This window comes from Martes martes (genome assembly GCF_963455335.1).
Source record: "Martes martes genome assembly, chromosome: 15".
NCBI lineage: Eukaryota > Metazoa > Chordata > Mammalia > Carnivora > Mustelidae > Martes > Martes martes.
Window position 1 is genome coordinate 25,424,772 of NC_137903.1, and position 19,105 is coordinate 25,443,876.

At 43.9% G+C, this 19,105-nt stretch overlaps 1 protein-coding gene across 2 annotated transcripts in view; it reads left to right on the top strand.

The window, feature by feature from the left end:
- Window positions 1-19,105, top strand: part of RBBP5 (RB binding protein 5, histone lysine methyltransferase complex subunit) — a 36,904-nt gene that overhangs the window by 15,507 nt on the left and 2,292 nt on the right. The window contains exons 4-13 of one of the 2 annotated variants that reach the window (XM_080824182.1): window positions 5,334-5,474; window positions 6,342-6,504; window positions 7,721-7,830; window positions 9,084-9,203; window positions 9,292-9,445; window positions 9,542-9,613; window positions 10,250-10,367; window positions 11,838-11,907; window positions 12,290-12,519; window positions 13,587-13,778. In XM_080824182.1, the coding sequence (XP_080680308.1) occupies window positions 5,334-5,474; window positions 6,342-6,504; window positions 7,721-7,830; window positions 9,084-9,203; window positions 9,292-9,445; window positions 9,542-9,613; window positions 10,250-10,367; window positions 11,838-11,907; window positions 12,290-12,519; window positions 13,587-13,778 (1,370 nt within the window). The remainder of the gene's footprint in view (window positions 1-5,333; window positions 5,475-6,341; window positions 6,505-7,720; window positions 7,831-9,083; window positions 9,204-9,291; window positions 9,446-9,541; window positions 9,614-10,249; window positions 10,368-11,837; window positions 11,908-12,289; window positions 12,520-13,586; window positions 13,779-19,105) is intronic. The other variant, XM_080824183.1, reaches the window with a different exon arrangement.

Consider the following 19,105-nt stretch of genomic DNA (forward strand, 5'->3'; position numbering starts at 1 on the left):
GATTGAAGGAGACAGAGAAGGAAGATATGGGAAGTACAGAGATGCTAGAGATGATGAGCTCAGCAGCCCCATGACTGGGACTAAGTGGTACTGATAGAGGAGAGGACAGAAGTAAGAGTCTTGGTCGTAGTCAGATGAGGAGTCTGAGCAAAGTGCCAAAGTTAGGATGATCCTCAGACTTCTGGCTTGGATGAAGATACTAATGTAGAACTTAGGGGGAAATGGTTTAAGTTTGAGATCATGGCTGTGTGTCTCCTATTATTTTACTACAAATACTTGTCCTATGAGTATCTTTCCTACGAGACGGTAAGTGCTGTGATTCATGAACCTTGAATGCCATTTTACTCCATACTCCTAGTTTCTGGGTTTTGTGTTTGTGTTTTTCCCCAGGCTTCTAATTTTGTGCCTGCTTATGGAGTTTGGAATTGTTGGCTGTATTATTATTGTGTTTTTCAGTGGGAGAGCCCCTCTTAGTTTTCACTTGTTTATAATTTCATTTTCAAAATTAGAGTCCTTCCTATTTTAACAGAAATACAAGCTTACTGTGGGAAAAAGAGAAAAGGGTATTATAGTACAAAAGGATTTAAAGAAAAAATGGGGGGCCTGGGTGGCTAAGTTGGCTGGGCGTCTGCCTTCGGCTCGGGTCACAGTCCCAGTACCCTGGGATGGAGCCCCACATTGGGCTCCCCGTTTGGCGGGAAGTCTGCATCTCCCTCTCCTAACTCTCCCTATGCCCCTCCCCCTTGCTCATGTTCTCTCTCTCTCTCTCTCACTTTCTTCCTTGTTCTCAAATTTTTTTTTTTTTAAGGAATTTATTTATGACAGAGAGAGCAGAGAGGGAACACAAGCAGGGGGAGTGGGAGAGGGAGAAGCAGGCTTCCTGATGAGCAGGGAGCCCAATATGGGGCTCAATCCCAGGATCCCAGCATTGCAACTTGAGCCGAAGGCAGACGCTTAATGACTGAGCCACCCAGGCGCCCCTAAATAAATAAAATCTTTAAAAAAATGGAATGATAGCTAACGTTCTATTCTGTGGTCCGATTGCACTGTAGGGCTTACAGGAACAGCAAGGAAAGCTGTCCCTTTTTCTCCTCACTCCCAGTATGGTCTGGTTCCCTGCGTGCGTTCATTTTTTTGTCTGTTTTTTTCTGGTATTTATCTTCATATTTCTAGATAACGTGTATATGTTACTTTTTCTTGATTTGTTGATTTCAGAAATTATCCATGGACATCCTGTTACACTGCCTGCAAGTTTTAGCCCACTGTCTTACCCTCCTATCATTCACTGAAATGGGGTGGGTCACTGGCTTTTTTGTTGTGAATCTTAACAGAAGGGCGTCTTCAGGGACACCTGGGTGGCTCAGTCTGTTAAACGTCTGCCTTTGGCTCAGGTCATGATCCCAGGGTCCTGGGATCAAGTCCCAGGTCCAGCTTCCAGCTCAGCAGGGAGTCTGCTTCCTCTGCCTGCCTATCCCCCTGCTTGTGCGTGCGCTCGCTTGAGTCCTCTCTCTTTCTCTCTCTCTCTCTCTGACAAATAAATACTCTTTAAAAAAGGGGGGGGGCAATCTTCAAGCCTCTTTTTTTTTTTTAGGTTCTCATTCTCTAGAAGGATCTTCTTTCTATTTGCCTTTCTGAGGGTTAAGCATGACTGCAGGTGTTCTAGAGCTGGTGGAAGAGAGGCACCAGAGTCCTTTGGTATGCAGACTTGAACTTGATCCCTTTGTATTCACTTCCTTATTTTACCCCTGCCTTTCTCTGGCCCCTGAATCCCAAGTCTGGGCAAACATTCATCTTGTCTCTCATACAAATAATTGTTAATGTTTTTTGAGCCGTCATTATGTGTCAGGTATTGGGATAGAAGTTTTATATATACTGATCTTAATTCTGTCAACAGTCTTCTGCTGGGTAGGTAATATTATTGCTCCCGTATTATAGGCGAGGAAATGAAAGCTCAGAACGGGCTATAACTTGCCCAGGATCACACAGCTACAAGGTGGGAATGTCCAGGCTTCAGCATAAGCCTAACTCTTGAGCCTGCGTCCTTAACCACAGAGATACACTGCCAGCCGAGTTCCTCGGCCACAACTCCTCTTCATTGTAAAATTGGGGTAAATACTGGTTTTGGGTTTCTCTGTCCCTTATGTTTCTTTTTCTTTTTCATTTTTATAAAAATTTATTTATTTTTGTCCATTCTGTTTTTCACTTTTCCCCCTGCCTTCCTTTGGGTTTCTTGAACATTTTTTAGAATTCCACTTTATCTGCAGCAGTCCCCCTTATCTGTGGTTTCCCTTTTCATGGTTTCAGTTACCTGTGATCAGCCACAGTTAGGCAGCCGATGATTCTGACATGTCAGAAGGGCAGTAGTGGCCTAAGGCTGCATCACGGTGCCCATGTCGTTCCCTGTGCTTCATGTCCTCACATGGGCGCTCCATCATCTCACACCATCACAGGAGTGCGCACAGGAAGAGAATGTGAGGGAGAGAGACCATAGACAACTTTGATTGTCTTATTGTGCCAAACTTATAAATGAAACTTTCTCATAGGTATGTTATGTACCCGAAAACACAGTCTACATGGCGTTTGTTACTATTGGTGGCTTCAGGTGTCCATTGGGGGGGTCTTAGTATCCCCCATGAATAAGAGGGAACTGTATAATATTTTTGAGGGTGCTGGTGTAACTTTTCAGTGATTACTAGATACTACATTGTGTACACCTAACTTACTATAGCCTCCTGGTGTTGACATTCTACCAGTTCAGGTGAAGTGTAGAAATGGTAAAATTTCCATTTACCCTCCTTTGTATATAATTGTCTTAAATATTTCCTCTGTATACATTGAGACCCACGTAAGACAGTGTTACAATTTTTGGTTCATATGTCAAAACTAGAGCGAAAAAAATTGACCTTATTTACCTTTATTTTTATTTTTTTCATAGTTCTTTTTCCCTCATGTTCTAAGATTCCTTCTTTTATCATTTCCTTTCCATTTAGAAAACTTCTTTGAATCATCCTTTTAGGGTGGATCTGGCCAAAGGTCTTGATTTACCTTTTAGCTCCTGAAGGATATTTTTGCTGACAATAGAATTTGGGTTGGCAGCTCTTTTTCTCTCAGCACGTGAAGAGTGCGCCACTTCCTTCCATGCTTTCTGGTGAGAAATCTGCACGTGACTTGCTTCCATAGGTAATATGTCCTTCCTCTCTTGCTTTGTCTTCAGGCTTCAGAGGTTTGTCTCTGTATCTTGGACTCACCCTGTTGGACATTTGCTCAGCTTCTTGAATCTGTAGGTTTTCTATCTTTTGCCAGATTTGGGGAAATTTCAGCCATTATTCCTTCAGTACCTTAAAGCTGCATTCTTTCTTCTCTTCTAGGACTCTGGTGACGTGGATCGTAGATCTTTTATTACAGTCCCACAAGTCCCTGAGGTTCTGTTCATTTTTTTTGGTCTGTTTTTTCTCTTACTCAGATTGGGTAATTATTACTGTTTTCCAGTTCACTGATTCTTTCCTCCTCCATTGGCTCCTGTACCCATCTATAGGATTTCTTATTTCAGTTTGTGTTTCATTTCTAAAATTCAGGTCTTCCCTGCATCTTTTATTTCTTTGCTGATACTTTTGTTGTTTTCATTTATTTCAAGCATGTTCGTAATTACTTACTGAAACATATTTATGATGACTGCATTAAAATCCTTGTCAGATAATTCTAACATCTGTATTATGTCACTGTTAATATCTGTTGATTGTCTTATCTCATTCAGGTTGAGATTTTTGTTGTTGTTGTTCTTAGATTGATAGTCATTTTCAATTGAAACTTGGGCGTTTGGGGTATTGTGTTGTAAGACTGTAGGTCGTATTTAAATCTTGTGTTTTAACTGGCCTCCTTTGACACTGTACCAGCAGAGAAGAAAGGGCGACGTCTTGTTAATTGCCAGGTGGGTTAGATGTCCAAGCTTCTTGGCTTCACTATGCTAGGTGGGGATAGAAGTGGAGGTTCCCCACTGGCCTCCTGGTCTGAACCATGCTGGCTGGGAGGGATAGGAGTACCTTCTTCCTGTTCTCCAGTGGCCTCCACTGCTGTGGGAGCCCTCGTTCCAGGCTGGTGGGTATGGAAATCTGGCTGCCCGCTGAGGTTTCTCTGGGACCAGTGCAGTTAGTGGAGAAGGGTGCCTTGCTATGACTAGGAAAGAGTGGAGGTCGAGATTCTGTTTAGATTCTGTTGACTGGGATGGAGGTGGGGCTGCAGTTTTTTCCACGGTGGTTGCTAGAGTAGAGTCATTATTGCCTAAAGTTTTCTGTCTCTCTGTGCCGTCCTTTGCTGGTCCTTTGGCTAGTGGAAGCAGGCTCTTTTTGAGGCCTTATTTGTGTGAGCCTATTGGTATTGTTGGGCTGTTGGTTTTTCCATCATTCAGTCTGGGATATATATAAGGCAAAAAAGAAAATCCAAGGAAATTTCCTTTTTTCTTTTTTTTTAAGATTTTATTTATTTGACAGAGAGAGAGAGAGATCACAAGTAGGCAGAGAGGGCAGAGAGGCAGGCGGAGAGAGAGTCCAAGGAACTTTCTAATGTGTCATTCCTCATATCCTATAGTCTCTAGCCAATCAGTCTTTCCTCTGCCCTTCAGAGTCTTTTTTTTTTTTAAATAAAGATTTTGTTTATTTGAGAGAGATTGAAAGAGTATAAGCAGGAGCAGCGGGAGAGGGAGAAGTAGGTTCCTGGCTGAGCGGGGAGTCCGACGTGGAGTCCGACGTGGAGCTCGATCCCAGGACCCTGAACTGAGATCATGACCTGAGCTGAAGGCAGACTCTTAACCGACTGAGCCACCCAGGCGCCCCCAGTCTTTTTGTGTTTGTTTTATGTGTAATGTTCAGGGTGTTTAGCTATACTTAGCAGGAGGAATTAAATCCTTTCTTAGTTATTTTAAATAACGGATACTTACTTCTGTTGTTTTGTGTACGCTGTGGTGGTGCTGTTTCTGGGACAGCCTCAGAAAGCTTAGGTGCTCCCTCACCCCCGACCCCCGAAATACTTGTTACCTCAACATTTAAGGGCGAGCGGACTGTAGACTCTTAAACATTTGAGTCTTTTATTTCCTGGAGCCACTTGTTACTGTTGTCTTGAACTGTTAGGAGCATTTGTTACTCCATACAAAAATGTCATGAAGACATTATTCATTGTTTCGTTGGGAAAGTTTGTGGATTTGAGTAAATATAAAAAGAAAGAATTATTGTTGGTTCCTGCAGCTAGGGCAGGATGTGACTCATGCATTTTTATCCTTAAGAGTTGGTACAGTGTACTTGAACTTACAATATGTGCTAAACTACCCCTTTTTCTCCTAGCTGGAGTCGAGACGGCCATAAGCTCGTGAGCGCTTCCACGGACAACATAGTGTCGCAGTGGGACGTTCTTTCTGGCGACTGCGACCAGAGGTTTCGGTTCCCCTCACCCATCCTGAAAGTCCAGTACCATCCGCGAGATCAGTATGTTTCATCTGCGCTGCTCCTCCCGGGGAGGGTCTCATTCTCTGTGGACTAGCTCCGGGATCATGACAGTTGCAGTGGGGGGCTGTAGGAGGCAAGAGCACACATCTCTTCAAATCGTCTGCATAAAACGATGTTTCTGTCTAGGTTGGCTCCACTGCATAGTTTTTAAGGAGACTGTTACTGTATCCATATAATTAAAAACCAGGCAGTGTTCAGGCTTTGGAAGTGGGCAGAGGTAGGAAGAATAATTAACTGGTCCTTGACCTGGAGCTTTCCACACACACACACACACACACACCCCAGCCCCTTATCCTCCATCGTCCCCTGGTTATTTGAATTTCTTTAGAGGGAAATAGTTTGAATGTTAAAACTACTTTAAACAAAAAATGAAGCTACGTTTAAAACTACATTTAAGAAAAAGAGTTACCCACCATTCCATTACCCAGACGTAACTGTCTTCATTTCTCTTGGTTCGCTATTAGTCAACTTCTCTCTAAGTATAATGCTTGTTATCTAGTGCTGTATATAGCTCACAAAGCAGATGAGATGTACATAAATTATGTATATTACACAGTTTTTGTTAGCATTTTGCCTTTTTATTGCATACGTATTTCTTCTAGTTTGCTGCTGCTTCATATTTATTTTTAATGACTGCATTTTATTTGGTCAAACTAGGATCCCAACAACTATGTTCAGTCATTTCCCTGTTATTAGACATTTAGACTTCAGGCTTTTTCACTCTTTTAAATTTGCTTGAGCTGGGAGAGTTGATGGAGGTAGTGACAGGGCTCAGGGAAGAGGGCAGGAGAATCAGCCTTCGGATACCAAAGCAACAGCCAATGTACTGTTCATATTTTTAAACAGGAACAAGGTTCTCGTGTGTCCCATGAAATCTGCTCCTGTCATGTTGACCCTTTCAGATTCCAAGCATGTTGTTCTGCCGGTAGACGATGACTCCGATTTGAACGTGGTTGCATCTTTTGATAGGCGAGGGGAATATATCTATACGGGAAATGCAAAAGGCAAGGTAAGCCTGGAAGCTCGTGAAATAAGCGTCAGTCATCCTGTGCACTGGCTTACTTCATGTTGACTTGTTCTGCTTCCTTGGAAATGTTTTTTATCCCTGGACTAAGCGTGTCTTCTCCTTGTGGCAACTGTGGCCTGCTTTTATCTCACGCCTTCGTGATAATTTCTGTTCTGTTGATTTAGAGTGATCAGAGACTTCTTGGGCTAGAAAGGGTAGAAGGGCCTTTTGCTAATAACGAAGGGCCGTGACTTGTTTATAAAATTAAAAAGCCATATTATAAAATGGAACACATTTGATGAAAATGTCTTAATAGCTAGTTCTGTATATATTGTATAATTCAGGCCAGCTTAACCTATAGTTTTGTGGAGTAAGAAGTTAGCTGGGCTTTTAAGGTCCCTGTTTTATTTTGGTTTTTTGTTTGTTTGTTTTTAAAGATTTGAGCTTGGTGCACACCCATGTGCATGAGTGGAGGGGAGGGGCAGAGGGAGTTTGGGAGGGAGAGAAGCAGATTCCCTGCTGAGTGTGGGACCTGATCTCTTGACCCTGAGACCCAAACTGAACCGAAACCAAGAATCTGATGCTCAGATGACTGAGCCATGCAGGCGCCCCTTTAAGGTCCCTTTTAAGCTTAGAGTTTGTATAGGCAACTTGTTTTGTTGTTTTTTGTTTTTGGTGATTGGGGTATATAGGCTAGTATAATTTCATGGCTGCCTTTAGAAAGTGGCCGTTTTTGGAAATGTGGTAAAATACACATACCGTAAAATACAACATAAAATTTACCATCTTAACCACTCTTAAATGTGTAGTTTAGTGGTATTAACTACATTCACATTATTGTGTACCCATCACCACCATGTATCTCCAAAAATTTTTTTCATCTTATAAAACTGAAACCCTGTACTTACTAAGCAGAAACCTCCTATTCCTTGTTCCCTCCCCAGCCCCTGACAACCATCACTCTACTTTGTAGATCTATGAATTTGGCTCCCCTAGGTACCTTATGTAAGTGGACTCATACGGTATTTGTCTTTAACACTAAACGTTGTATTTTAAGAACATACTAAGACATGGTTTGGAGAATTAAAAGGCAGTATCAGTTAATCAGGTTGAATACACAAGATGTTTATATTTTTACCCAGTCTTAGAAACGGAAGCCAGATCTAATAACTGTAAGTTACCAGAATACTTAACTTTTTTTTTTTCCTTTGAACTTTAGATTTTGGTCCTAAAAACAGATTCTCAGGATCTTGTTGCTTCCTTCAGAGTAACAACTGGAACAAGCAATACCACAGCAATTAAGTCCATAGAGTTTGCCCGGAAGGGGAGGTGAGACCTTGTCTTTTTAGGGACAGTTTTAAAAGTGAGTAGAATGCAAAAATACATTGAGATTCACAGTTTTTGTGTATATGATACCTAAATCTTTAAGAAAGTTTACTTTAAAAATAACTAGAAACTGTCAGTATCTGTTTTTTTATGTTCATAAAATTTATTGCACTGAGTTGGCAGTCACATCCTCTTTTTCTGGAGATGAGCAGGCCGTCCCTTTGCAGGAAAGATATCTGGGTGTATATGCGTAGAGCTATAATGCCTGCCACATGGTACGATCTGGGTAAAGATCAGCTGTTGTTATAACCCGAAGTGATGTCGCAGAATTCTCACAGTAATTGAACATACACTCTGTTTACGTAAAACTATTTACCCTTTTAGTTTCAGATGTTTTTCTGGTAAGTTTGGTTACCCAGCTAGAAGTAGATACGTCAAAAGAAACGAGAAGAGTTAGGTTGTCAGTGTCAGGAAGAGAAGTGACAGTCCTGTCTCGTATAGGGGCAGCCTTTGTACTTTGGACATTCATGTTCAAAATTCTTTTGAATTCAGGAAAACTTAGTGACGTCGGTAGGAAAGTAGTGAAATAATTTACCTTTTAGACAGATTTCCAATGTCATTATAGTAAAAAGTTGAACATTTTATTTGTTTTTTAAAAAAGATTTTATGTATTTATTAGACAGAGATCACAGGCAGACAGGCAGGTGGTGGGGGGGAGCAGGTTCCCCGCTGAGCAGAGAGCCCGATGCGGGGCTCGATCCCAGAACCCCGGGACCACGACCCAAGCCGAAGACAGATGCTTTAACCCACTGAGCCATCCAGGCCCCTCAAAAGTTAACATTTTAAAATGACATTGTTTATCAGCTCATTAGGAAGATTGTGCTATGTATAAGGTAGGTCAGAGAAATGAAGCATTCATCCTATGTCTAACTACAACATTGGGAATCCAGCAAGCTGGTTTCGGTTTAGAGGTCTTGGATTTTAATCAAATACTCAAGATTTTTTAAAAAAATTCTGAAGATCAGTTTGTGCACATAGGGTTCAGGGATACACAGAAAGCATACAACATATCTTCACTTCAAATTCTCTTTCGCTTTGGAAGGTGGCAAGTAAATACATAAGTGTTCCGGCCTATCACGGAGTCTCCTCTCACTGGAGTGGTTTTTCTATGGTACTGTTCTAACAGGTAGGAACAGAAAACGTTAACAGAAACCGATTTCTGACCTCTTGTGTTGATGTTTTTATCCTTTCTCTAGTTGCTTTTTAATTAACACAGCAGATCGGATAATCCGAGTTTATGATGGCAGAGAAATCTTAACTTGTGGAAGAGACGGAGAGCCGGAGCCCATGCAGAAGTTGCAGGACTTGGTAAATAGGTGTGTATGGCCACCTAGAAGAATATGGGTCAGTTCGTGACCTGAGCTCAGCTTCTGGTTCTCCTTGGGTGCTTTCTTTGTCCTTCAGGACCCCGTGGAAGAAATGTTGTTTCTCTGGGGATGGGGAATACATAGTGGCTGGCTCAGCCCGGCAGCATGCCTTGTACATCTGGGAGAAAAGCATTGGCAACCTGGTGAAGATCCTCCACGGGACAAGAGGAGAGCTTCTCTTGGATGTGGCTGTGAGTAGGACAGGAACTTGCTCTTGTTACTGATGTGTAACAGACAATCTCGGATCCGTTCTTAGAGCCAATTATCCTTTCTTTCCTTAAATTTAGTGGCACCCTGTTCGACCCATCATAGCATCCATTTCAAGTGGAGTGGTATCTATCTGGGCACAAAACCAAGTAGTAAGTATTTTTTCTGCTTCAGTTGCTTTGAAGCTAGATATCCTTTCTTTATATCACAGACCCTTATGGGTTGTAAGCTAAAAATGACCTATTTAATTTCTTTTGCATGTGATTCTTGTAACCTAATTAAATCAGTTCAGTTTTGCTTTATTTTGATAGGAAGGTTTTGGTCCAAAGCTGATTTACTACCTCTGTCTTCAGGGAGAAAGTCTGGTATACTTTCTGTTACATTTCTCTGTTACCTAGAGAGAGTTTTCTTGTGCTTTTCTTATTTTCAACTTTGTTAGTTTCTGTTTTATATCTTGGTTTTATTTTGAACAACTTTTAATTATGTTTGTAATCCTTGTACTCCTAAGAAAATGTAGCATTTTTACCTGATAATTACATCTTAAAAAGATTAAAGATGGCAGTTCTCATGAAAGAACTGTAGTTTAAGAACTTGGAAAGTTTAAGATCTAAATACCTTGAGACAGTAAAACCTATAGATACCTCATTTTTCTTATCTGCCAGATTTGTTCTCCCAAGTTCTGAGTCTCTCGTGTGCTCCGTCCGATCTTTCGTTCCTGTCAGTAATGTCGAGCTTGCAGATCACTGCGTTCTCATACGGTTAAGTAGTGTGTTCTGTTTGCGGCGTAGGAAAACTGGAGTGCCTTTGCCCCAGACTTCAAGGAGTTGGATGAAAATGTGGAATATGAGGAAAGGGAATCTGAGTTTGATATTGAAGATGAAGATAAGAGTGAGCCTGAGCAGACAGGTAATATTTCTCGACTGCACTCTCTTTCTTTATGCTTCCACAGTTTTGACAGTGTTCTGAGAGTCTCCATGTGGATCGCATCAGCTGAGGGCTTCTGTGAGCCTTTTTGCCGGGGTTCAGCAGCTCTCTTGCCATTTTGCTGTGTTTCCTGGTGAATTACGGATGATCACGTGATCACTTGATCACATGATCACCTGCACGAGCGGGGTGCTCAGTCCGTGTTAGCTACTGTCACCCTCATGGCAGGAAGATGAAGGTAAATAGCACGAGTTCTGGAGTTCGACTGCCTGGGGAAAATTGCTTATTACTCTCTAAACCTGAGTTTCCTCATCTGTAAGATAGTGGTAATAATAGAACCTGCCTTCTAGGGTTGGGGGGTGTAAGAGAATTCGTGTAAGGTACCAGGGTAGGGCCTAGGCCAAGGTAAGCATTCAGATGTTATATTTGATTAAGATTTTGATAGTGATCAATGTTTGTTTGCTTTTTAAGTAAACTCTGTGCCTAATGCAGGGCTTGAACTCACAACCCCAAGAACAGGAGTCGCCCACTCTACCGACTGACCCAGCCAGGCGTCCCTCATTATTATTTTTAATCTCAATTTCTGAACTAGGTAGGAAGCTCCTTTAGAGTAGAGATTTGACTTTTTATTTATTTGACAGACAGAGATCACAAGTAGGCAGAGACGCAGGCAGAGAGAGAGGAGGAAGCAGGCTCCCTGCTGAGCAGAGTCCGATGCTGGGCTCGATCCCAGGACCCTGGGATCATGTCCTGAGCCGAAGGCAGAGGCTTTAACCCACTGAGCCACCCAGGCACCCCTGGGTGAGGTTTGACTTTTTAATCCCCATGGTTGTCTAACACAGGGTTTTATATCTAATAGGGGTTCTTCTGTTCAAATGCTTAGTATTCCTGGTTGTAAGTTAATTACTCACCAAGTAATTAACGCCACGGGTCATTGCCTGCTGGACCACTTGATGGTGCCAGGAATCGGGGAATTGGGATTGGGGTTGGTTCTTCCAGCTTGGAAGTGCTGGTCCTTACTTGTGTAATACATGTGCATCTCCCCCCCACCCCCGCCACGTTTTAGGAAGGTCACCAGGGAGGCGGCATGTTCTGGATTGTGTTGACGCTGCTGGATTATGTCATGTGAAGCCTTTCCAAACTCACATAAGTTGTTCTCCTTCTCACCTCCCTAGCGCATCACACTTACTGTATTGAATTGAAATTATCTGTTTATCTGTCTCCGTGGTTAGGTTCTACTGACGGACTGTGTGCAGCTTTCTTGGTCATCACTGTATCCCCAGTGCCCAGCATAGGTTGGCAGCTCGACGCCCACTTGTTGAATGATGGAGGAAAACCAACTGTTGGCTTTCCTCCTTTGTTTCTCTTGAATTTTAGTTTACGGAAATCATTAAGTTGCAAGTAAGAAGCTGTTTTTTTCCTTCTCACACCTGTGCTGTTTCTCTCCTGCAGGGGCTGACGCTGCCGAGGACGAGGAGGTCGATGTCACCAGTGTGGACCCGATTGCTGCCTTCTGTAGCAGGTGAGCCGCCTCTGCAGGCAAGGCCGCAGGGCGCTCCTCCTTCTCCCCCTCGGGCCCTGGTGTACTGCTCGCCTTGCCCGTTTGTCCTCCGTTCATTAGTTCAAAGCGAGAACTCCTTTGGTGTACAAGAAATCCCTTCCCTTTTCCCCTGAAAGAAAATCTGAAGAACTGAGATAATTCATTTATACCATTTATTTTTGCTACTGATTTTGTTATTCATATTGTCTGATTTTCTTTTAATCATCTTGGCTTTCTTAAAATTCTAGATCCATACCTGTTGCTTATGGTTAATATAGGTGATTCTGCCCTAGAGGAAGGGTTCATGGTTTAAGCAACTGTCTCCTCTTTTTTCCAATCCCTTGCCTGATCCTGTTCCCAATAGTGATGAAGAGCTGGAAGATTCAAAGGCTCTGTTGTATTTACCCATTGCCCCTGAGGTAGAAGATCCAGAAGAAAATCCTTACGGCCCCCCACCGGATGCGGTCCAAACCTCCCTGATGGATGAAGGGGCTAGTTCAGAGAAGAAGAGGCAGTCTTCAGCAGATGGGTCCCAGCCACCGAAGAAGAAACCCAAAACAACCAATATAGAACTTCAAGGAGTACCTAATGATGGTAAGGGCTGCGTCTTCTCCCTGTTTCCCCGGTAGACATCACTTCTTACTTTCCAACACAGTCTGGTAATTTCTCATTGGAGTGATTTTTACCTCAAAGGAAATTTCCCTGGAGTCTTTTTTTTTTTTAAATAACTCCTTACAACTTTGTAATGATTTCGTCTGCTTTCACTTCTCTTTTAAAATGGAGACATTGTGCCTTCTGGTACTTGCTTAAATGACAACCTGACATCTTCTGACCTCTGGCTCAGAGTTTGTTTCGTTACACCATCTTGTCTTCCTGTAGAGTGGTTTTATTGGGTGGTACAGTACTGGTCAGACCTGGATAATCTCTTCATTCTTCCTCCCTGCCTTTACATTCTGTCTCCAGAAGCTTTTATTCTCACCTCTGGGGGCAGGTTGGGGCGTGTGTGTGTGTGTGTGTGTGCGCGCGCGCACGCGCACGCCAGCCATTGATCATCCTCCTCTCTTTTCGCTGGCCGCGGTCCGTTCATTACACAGCTCCATGTTTCCCTGATGGCTGCTGGCGCACCTGCCGATTTCAGGCGCTGCTGTGCGTATGCGTCACTGCTGAGTGTTACATCCACTCCGCAGGCTGTTTCATTGTCTCTGCTTTACAAAGGAGAAAATTTAGGCTTGGAGAGGTCAGGTGGCTTACCCAAGGACTCGGGAAGTGGAAGAGTCAGGATTGTCGCCCTGGTTGGCCTGGATCCAAGGCCCCCCTCCCTTTCGGTTCTCGCCTGCCAGTGAGCGCGCGTGTTCCTGGTCTGGCTCAGTGTGACCCCTTGTCCCTGTGTCTCTCAGCTGCCTTTTTGGTTAGAGCTGCTGTGGCAGGCCGTGGAGACCACGTGTGCCCTTTGGCCAAGCGACCGTTTCTCATTCAGCAGCCACTCTTTCATAGTTTTATGATTAGTAAGTGCGCACTTCTCTCCGAGTATCAAGGAGTCTGGGACAGGAGAGTGCCATTCTTTGCTCCCAGGGAGTCATGGTGTGCGGCCCTGTGCCTTGGTGGGGTGCTGGGATGGGCGGCGTGTGGATCCCTTCCCGTGCCTCTCTGTCCTTTTACAGAAGTCCATCCACTACTGGGTGTGAAGGGGGATGGCAAATCCAAGAAGAAGCAAGCAGGCCGGCCTAAAGGATCAAAAGGTAAAGAGAAAGATTCTCCATTTAAACCGAAACTCTACAAAGGGGACAGAGGTTTACCTCTGGAAGGATCAGCGAAGGGTAAAGTGCAGGCGGAGCTCAGCCAGCCGTTGGCAGGTAAGGACACACTGGGAGTGCTGTCTGGCTTGCTTCGCGGCCTTGCTTTGTACAGCCCCGACTCCGTTTAGCTGCAGCATCCTCTCCTTCCTTCCCTCCTTTTCCCGCTGGTGGACTTTCACAGAGTGTTAGGCTGACACCGAGGGCAGGCTAAACAGATTTGGCTTAATTCAGTGGCTCTTAACCTTGGGTCCATCAGTAAGCGTCCAGGAATCTGTATTCCTCTGATACTGCACGCAGAATACTGTGTGAATATTTTTGTGGGGAAGATGCCCATTATGTCTTTCTTTAAACTGGTCAAATCCCAGAGGTGGTGGCTCTTTCTCCATCGTCTAGAAGCAGTAACAAAAACTTGTCAGTAGTACCATCATGTTAAGGAAGAAGGTGAAATGTTTTTCCAAATAGGAGATTATTACCAAAAAGCACTTACAGTATCCGTGTAGCTTCTTAACACCTGCGCCTTTGAAACCTTCTGAGTTCTGTCACTTTTATATGATTGAGAGGGTTTATTGGGGGACGGAGAACAATTTTAATTTCCTGTCAAATACTTGTGAATGTAGGCTACATGATCTCTTGTTTGGAAAATAGTAATCAAGTGGAGTCCATTTCTTTTCTGATTGGAAAATGTTGTTCTGTGTACAAGCCCTGCTTTAGTGAAAACAGTGCTCTTGGTTTCCCATGGCTAGCTCAGTAGACTCAGGGACAGGACTGAGCAGCTACCAGCGGTTGTACTCAGGTTTTTTTCCTCTTTCTTTAAAATTTTCAACTTCAGGGTGTGACCCCCCCCCCCCCCGTGTGCTGATGGGACACATGACTAGAATGGGCGACAGTTCCTTGTTTGAGGTCCACCCGCAATCAGTTAATCGTGTGAACATGAATTCCCTTCTGTCGGGAATCTAAGCCGACTCAGTGACTCACTTTGAGTAATTCTACCTCACATGTGCTAGATGCAGACTTCAGGTGTTCACGGCCAACACATGGCACAGAGCACCAGCGTGTTTCAACAGCAGTATTTACCATGTTCCACTGATAACCGGTCCGCACCTCCACACTGAGTCCACTTAAGGCTGTCCGTATATTTTTAAATAGCTGGGAAGAGTTAACATGGCTATTGCCAACAAAGATTGCAGGTCAGTAATTGATTAATGTAAAAAAAAGAAGAAGATCCCTCTATAACCTCTTTTTTTGTACAAGCAGATGCCAGTACAGAAAAACGTGGTTTAAATTGAAATAGATTCCTCTGGCTTAAAGAGAGCTGAAGTGCTTCAGGGTGATTTAAAATGTGGCCAGAGGGATGCCTGGTGGCTCAGTCAGTTAAGCATCCGACTCTTGATCTCAGCTCAGGTCTTGATCCAGGGTCGTGAGTTCAAGCCCCGCGTTGGGTTCCATGCTGGGCATGAGGCCCACTTAAAGATCAATAAATAAATAAGATGTGGCCAAACGTACTGAATTAATTGAAATATTGTAGGACATAGTCTCCTAGCTTCTTCAGAACCTGTGAGTAATTAATCATTTGCTTTTTAATAGTATGGGTATGGCATATAAACCATTTAAAAGTTTTTGGAAACTCACATTTTCCTCCCTTTAATACAGTGTTCTAGTACAGTGACTTTTAATTATAGTTGATTCAGTCAGTATCTTTGGCCTTCCCCAAGGGGTTTACCATGAATCGCTGTCAGATTTTAGAGCACAGAGTGTAAGAACAATGGTGTTTCCTAGCTGTACTTCAGAGATGTCTAAATGAGAGTCAGCATCAAATGTGGGGAAGTTTACTCAGCCATCTTTATTTCCTAAAAATTCTCCTAATACTGAATAGTTCGCCATGAAATTTTGTGTTGTATGTAAAATAGACACGTCAGTCTTAGAAGTCAGCGTTTCGACCTCCTAGCAAGAGTGCATGCCAGGATCTAGGGCCCATTAGAAGTGTATTTCTGCTCACTTTGCTGACAAGGTTAAATGAGGTTCTGATCTCAGTAAAGGCTAGAAGCTGTATCTTGAAGAGCAGAGTGCTGTAAACTAGACTCTGACTTTGTGCAGTATTTTTATCGGGTGCTTGAGTTGACCAGCTTTAGTGAGAGGCAGCTGTTTCAACTGCTTCACCCTTTAAAGTGACTAGAGGAGACTTCTAGGTTCCAGGCCAGGGGGATGCTACCCGCTTATGACTCCCCCCCCCCCACACACACACGGAACAGCTGCCTAGAGGACACAGACATCTCACCAGCTTCTCAAGACCCTGTGTGGGGCGCGCTTCCCCACATAAACCACTTCCTTCCTCCCATTTTTCTCCTGGCTTTTCTGGCCCTGTTCCTTGACCTTTTCCTGAATGGAAATCTCCAGAACTGCAGTGGCCAGATTAAGCCAGAGAGTGCTGAGAGGCAGGATTTTTTAAAAACCTCAGATCGGGGGCATCATGGTTTCTTCCCTCCGCAGGGCTGCCTCCAGTGTCAGGGACCAGCTGCGGCGTGGGCTGGAGCTTTGCGGAGGCTGCGTGTCCCATGTGGTGACACTGGGTGTCTCATAACTCCGTCAGACCTCTGAGTTTCGGGACAACCTCCTGTCTTTTGTGTAGGATTCTCAGGGCAAAAGTGGGACCTCACCCGGTGCTGTGGTCGGCCTGGAGGGTCCAGAGCAGGCAAAGGCTGGCTGGCCCAGGCTTTTGTTTTTCACTTGGTTCTCCTGCCACGCTTCCCTGCAAAGGCCACTGAGTTTTTTAAAAAAAAAACAAAAAACCTCTTTGGCGGTTGAGTTCTATATTCACTTCAGAGATTTCCCATAAAAAGCAGTCTGCGGTCATTATAGGTTTTCCAGGAGAGGGAAAGACACGAAACTTGATCCAGGGTGCCTGAGGTCGAAGCATCTTCAAAAATCGATTCCGTCTGAAGGTTGTGTCTGCACATTCACGGCTCGGCGGATCTCGCCTCTGCCCCCGCGCCCTACTTTCCCATTAGAGCTAAATCATTTGCAAGGGATTGTAGGCACGGGCTGTGCTGTTGGTCAGTCTAGATCAGTGGCAGCGGTTCGTCAAAATCTGCAGTTGACCAGTTACGGAAGGAGCTCTGGGGTAAGCCCCCCCGAGCCCTGGCAGAGCGGGCACAGTCTGTCGCACAGTGCCGCAGGAGCTTACGTGGGAAGACGGGGAGAGACACAGACCTCTGCAGAGATAATCTGACCTTCTGGAACCTGGGCTACAGAAAATTCTTCCCCGTCAAACAGCCCATCCGTGTTAGCTGCCTTCAGCGGACCCGCATCCATGAAGACACACGGCTGATGCATGAGGACCCCTCAGCGAAGCTTGCCTAGTGAGGGCAGCCCTGAGCTTGGGACCCTTCGGAGAGGCCAGACCAACGTCATCAGCGCCATCTCTGTGATTCCCTTAAATTTCCTTACTAGATTCTCTCTGGAAAACAGTCCTCAGAACAGAAACTTGACATTGAGCAGAACCGCCAGGGCGCTTGTCCTGTGAGGGCTCAAGCATTGCCCGAGAACTGGGGCTTCTTGGCAGTAAATGTCACCAGCAGCGAGTGTGACAGAGTTGTGTCCCATCACATATATGGTCTAAAGGCCTCTCGGAAAGGTGGGCATGAAGTGGCGGGTGTCTACCTGCGTCTTTTGGGGGTGGCGAAGGCCAGAGCAAGCAGAGACACTGCGTCTCGGGGCACATGGACACCATGTGGGTTTCCGTGCGTGTGGCCGTGCCACTTCCCTCCTGGTGCCAGCCGCCACCCCAGTCCTCAGTCCGATCATGTCGAGCGCTGCGCAGGGAGTGAGGGTTTTTCCCCACCTCTTCCTGCTCTTTTTTTTTTTTTTTTTAAACAATCTGTCTTTGAAAGACTAATTTATGAACCGCTAAAATCAGCTCATAGGTATTTCTCATTCTTTGTGATCTTACTGGTGGACTAAGGAAATATTTGGTAATTTTTGAGAGTTCATATCCAGCATTTTCTTAGGCCACCTTGGCTTTGGCTGCCGTCGGGAGGTACCAGTAACAGCTGCTCATCATGAGCCCAGTTTTTCTTAACTTTATGTAACTGGAGATTTCCTTTATGTTGCAGCAAGATACTGTGGATCCTTGGGGCAGAATTTTAAATAGCCCGGAGCTCTTCTTTTGTGTTGCTGTATTTTACCTATTCATAGTATTATTGCTTGCTGTGGTTTTGGCTTGTTGCCTGATTCCTCAACAAGCCTCTTTTTTTTTTTTTTTTTTTGGTCTGTCCACATGAATGAGGATGTTAGAGAAACATTAATTGACCTCAGATAATCAGTATAATGTACCTCATTAGTCATCTTGAGTGCTCATTATTAATACTATTGATTTGTGATCAGACCAGTTTTTCCTGTTGTGATTTAGTCTTAAAACGTTAATGGTGTGTTCATTTTTAAATGGCTAAAAGAAGATTGGTCAGGGTACCTGTGGGCACAGTCAGTCAAACTAGCCTTAATGCGGTCAAGGCACGGTGTCCCGTCCTGCGCAGTAGATGCCCCCGCCGCAAGGATTCTTTTAAATAATCAGATCAAGAAGTTGTTATGTTTTATGTTGAGAGATCTGAAAAAGAAGTGCTGAAGAAACTTTTTTTCTTACTGAACTGTATAAAGTTTAAATTTTATTTTTAACAACGTAGCATCTAGAAGAATTTGTATCTCCTAATTTCTCATCTATCCTCAGGCAAATGGGAATATATTTTTATTGCCAGTTTTCATCTGTGCTTGAACTTTTACCTTAAAAGTCGGGTTAAAAGCAAAGTTTATAAGATTTTCTTTTATAACTTGGACAGTTATTTTTTACTCATTTTATAACTACCAAGTGGCATATTCCCCCCCGACCCCCACCCCCAATTCCGGATGGCATCTGGGAGGATTTTCTTCACCTTGTTCTCTTCTTACACTTCCTAGTTAATATTTCACAGCAGCCCATTTAAGGATGTCCTCTCAGAGGTTGAACAGCTTCTATGGAATAATCAGGGAAGTGTTCATTGGATTTTACTATTGAGGATTTTATTTATTGATCAGACGTTGGCGCATAGAAATGCCGGCAGTAGGTTTCATTAACATTTCACCATATTGGGATTCTAAGGTGAGGAGAATGTCAGCGAAGGCACAGGGGTGCTTGGAAAAGGGCCTGTTGCGCATTATTATTTAGTGACTGATTAAGCTAATATAGGAAAGATGAAGAGACGTAGCACCTTAGAATTTTCTTTCCTCTCCTTGTTGCACTCCTTGGATTGTAAAGCATTTATGGACATGTTGGAGAATGGTTAGCAGTTTAGAAAACGTGTGGAATTCTGAACAGTTTGCCTTCCCCCCCACCCCTTGGGGCAGTCCTGAGGAAA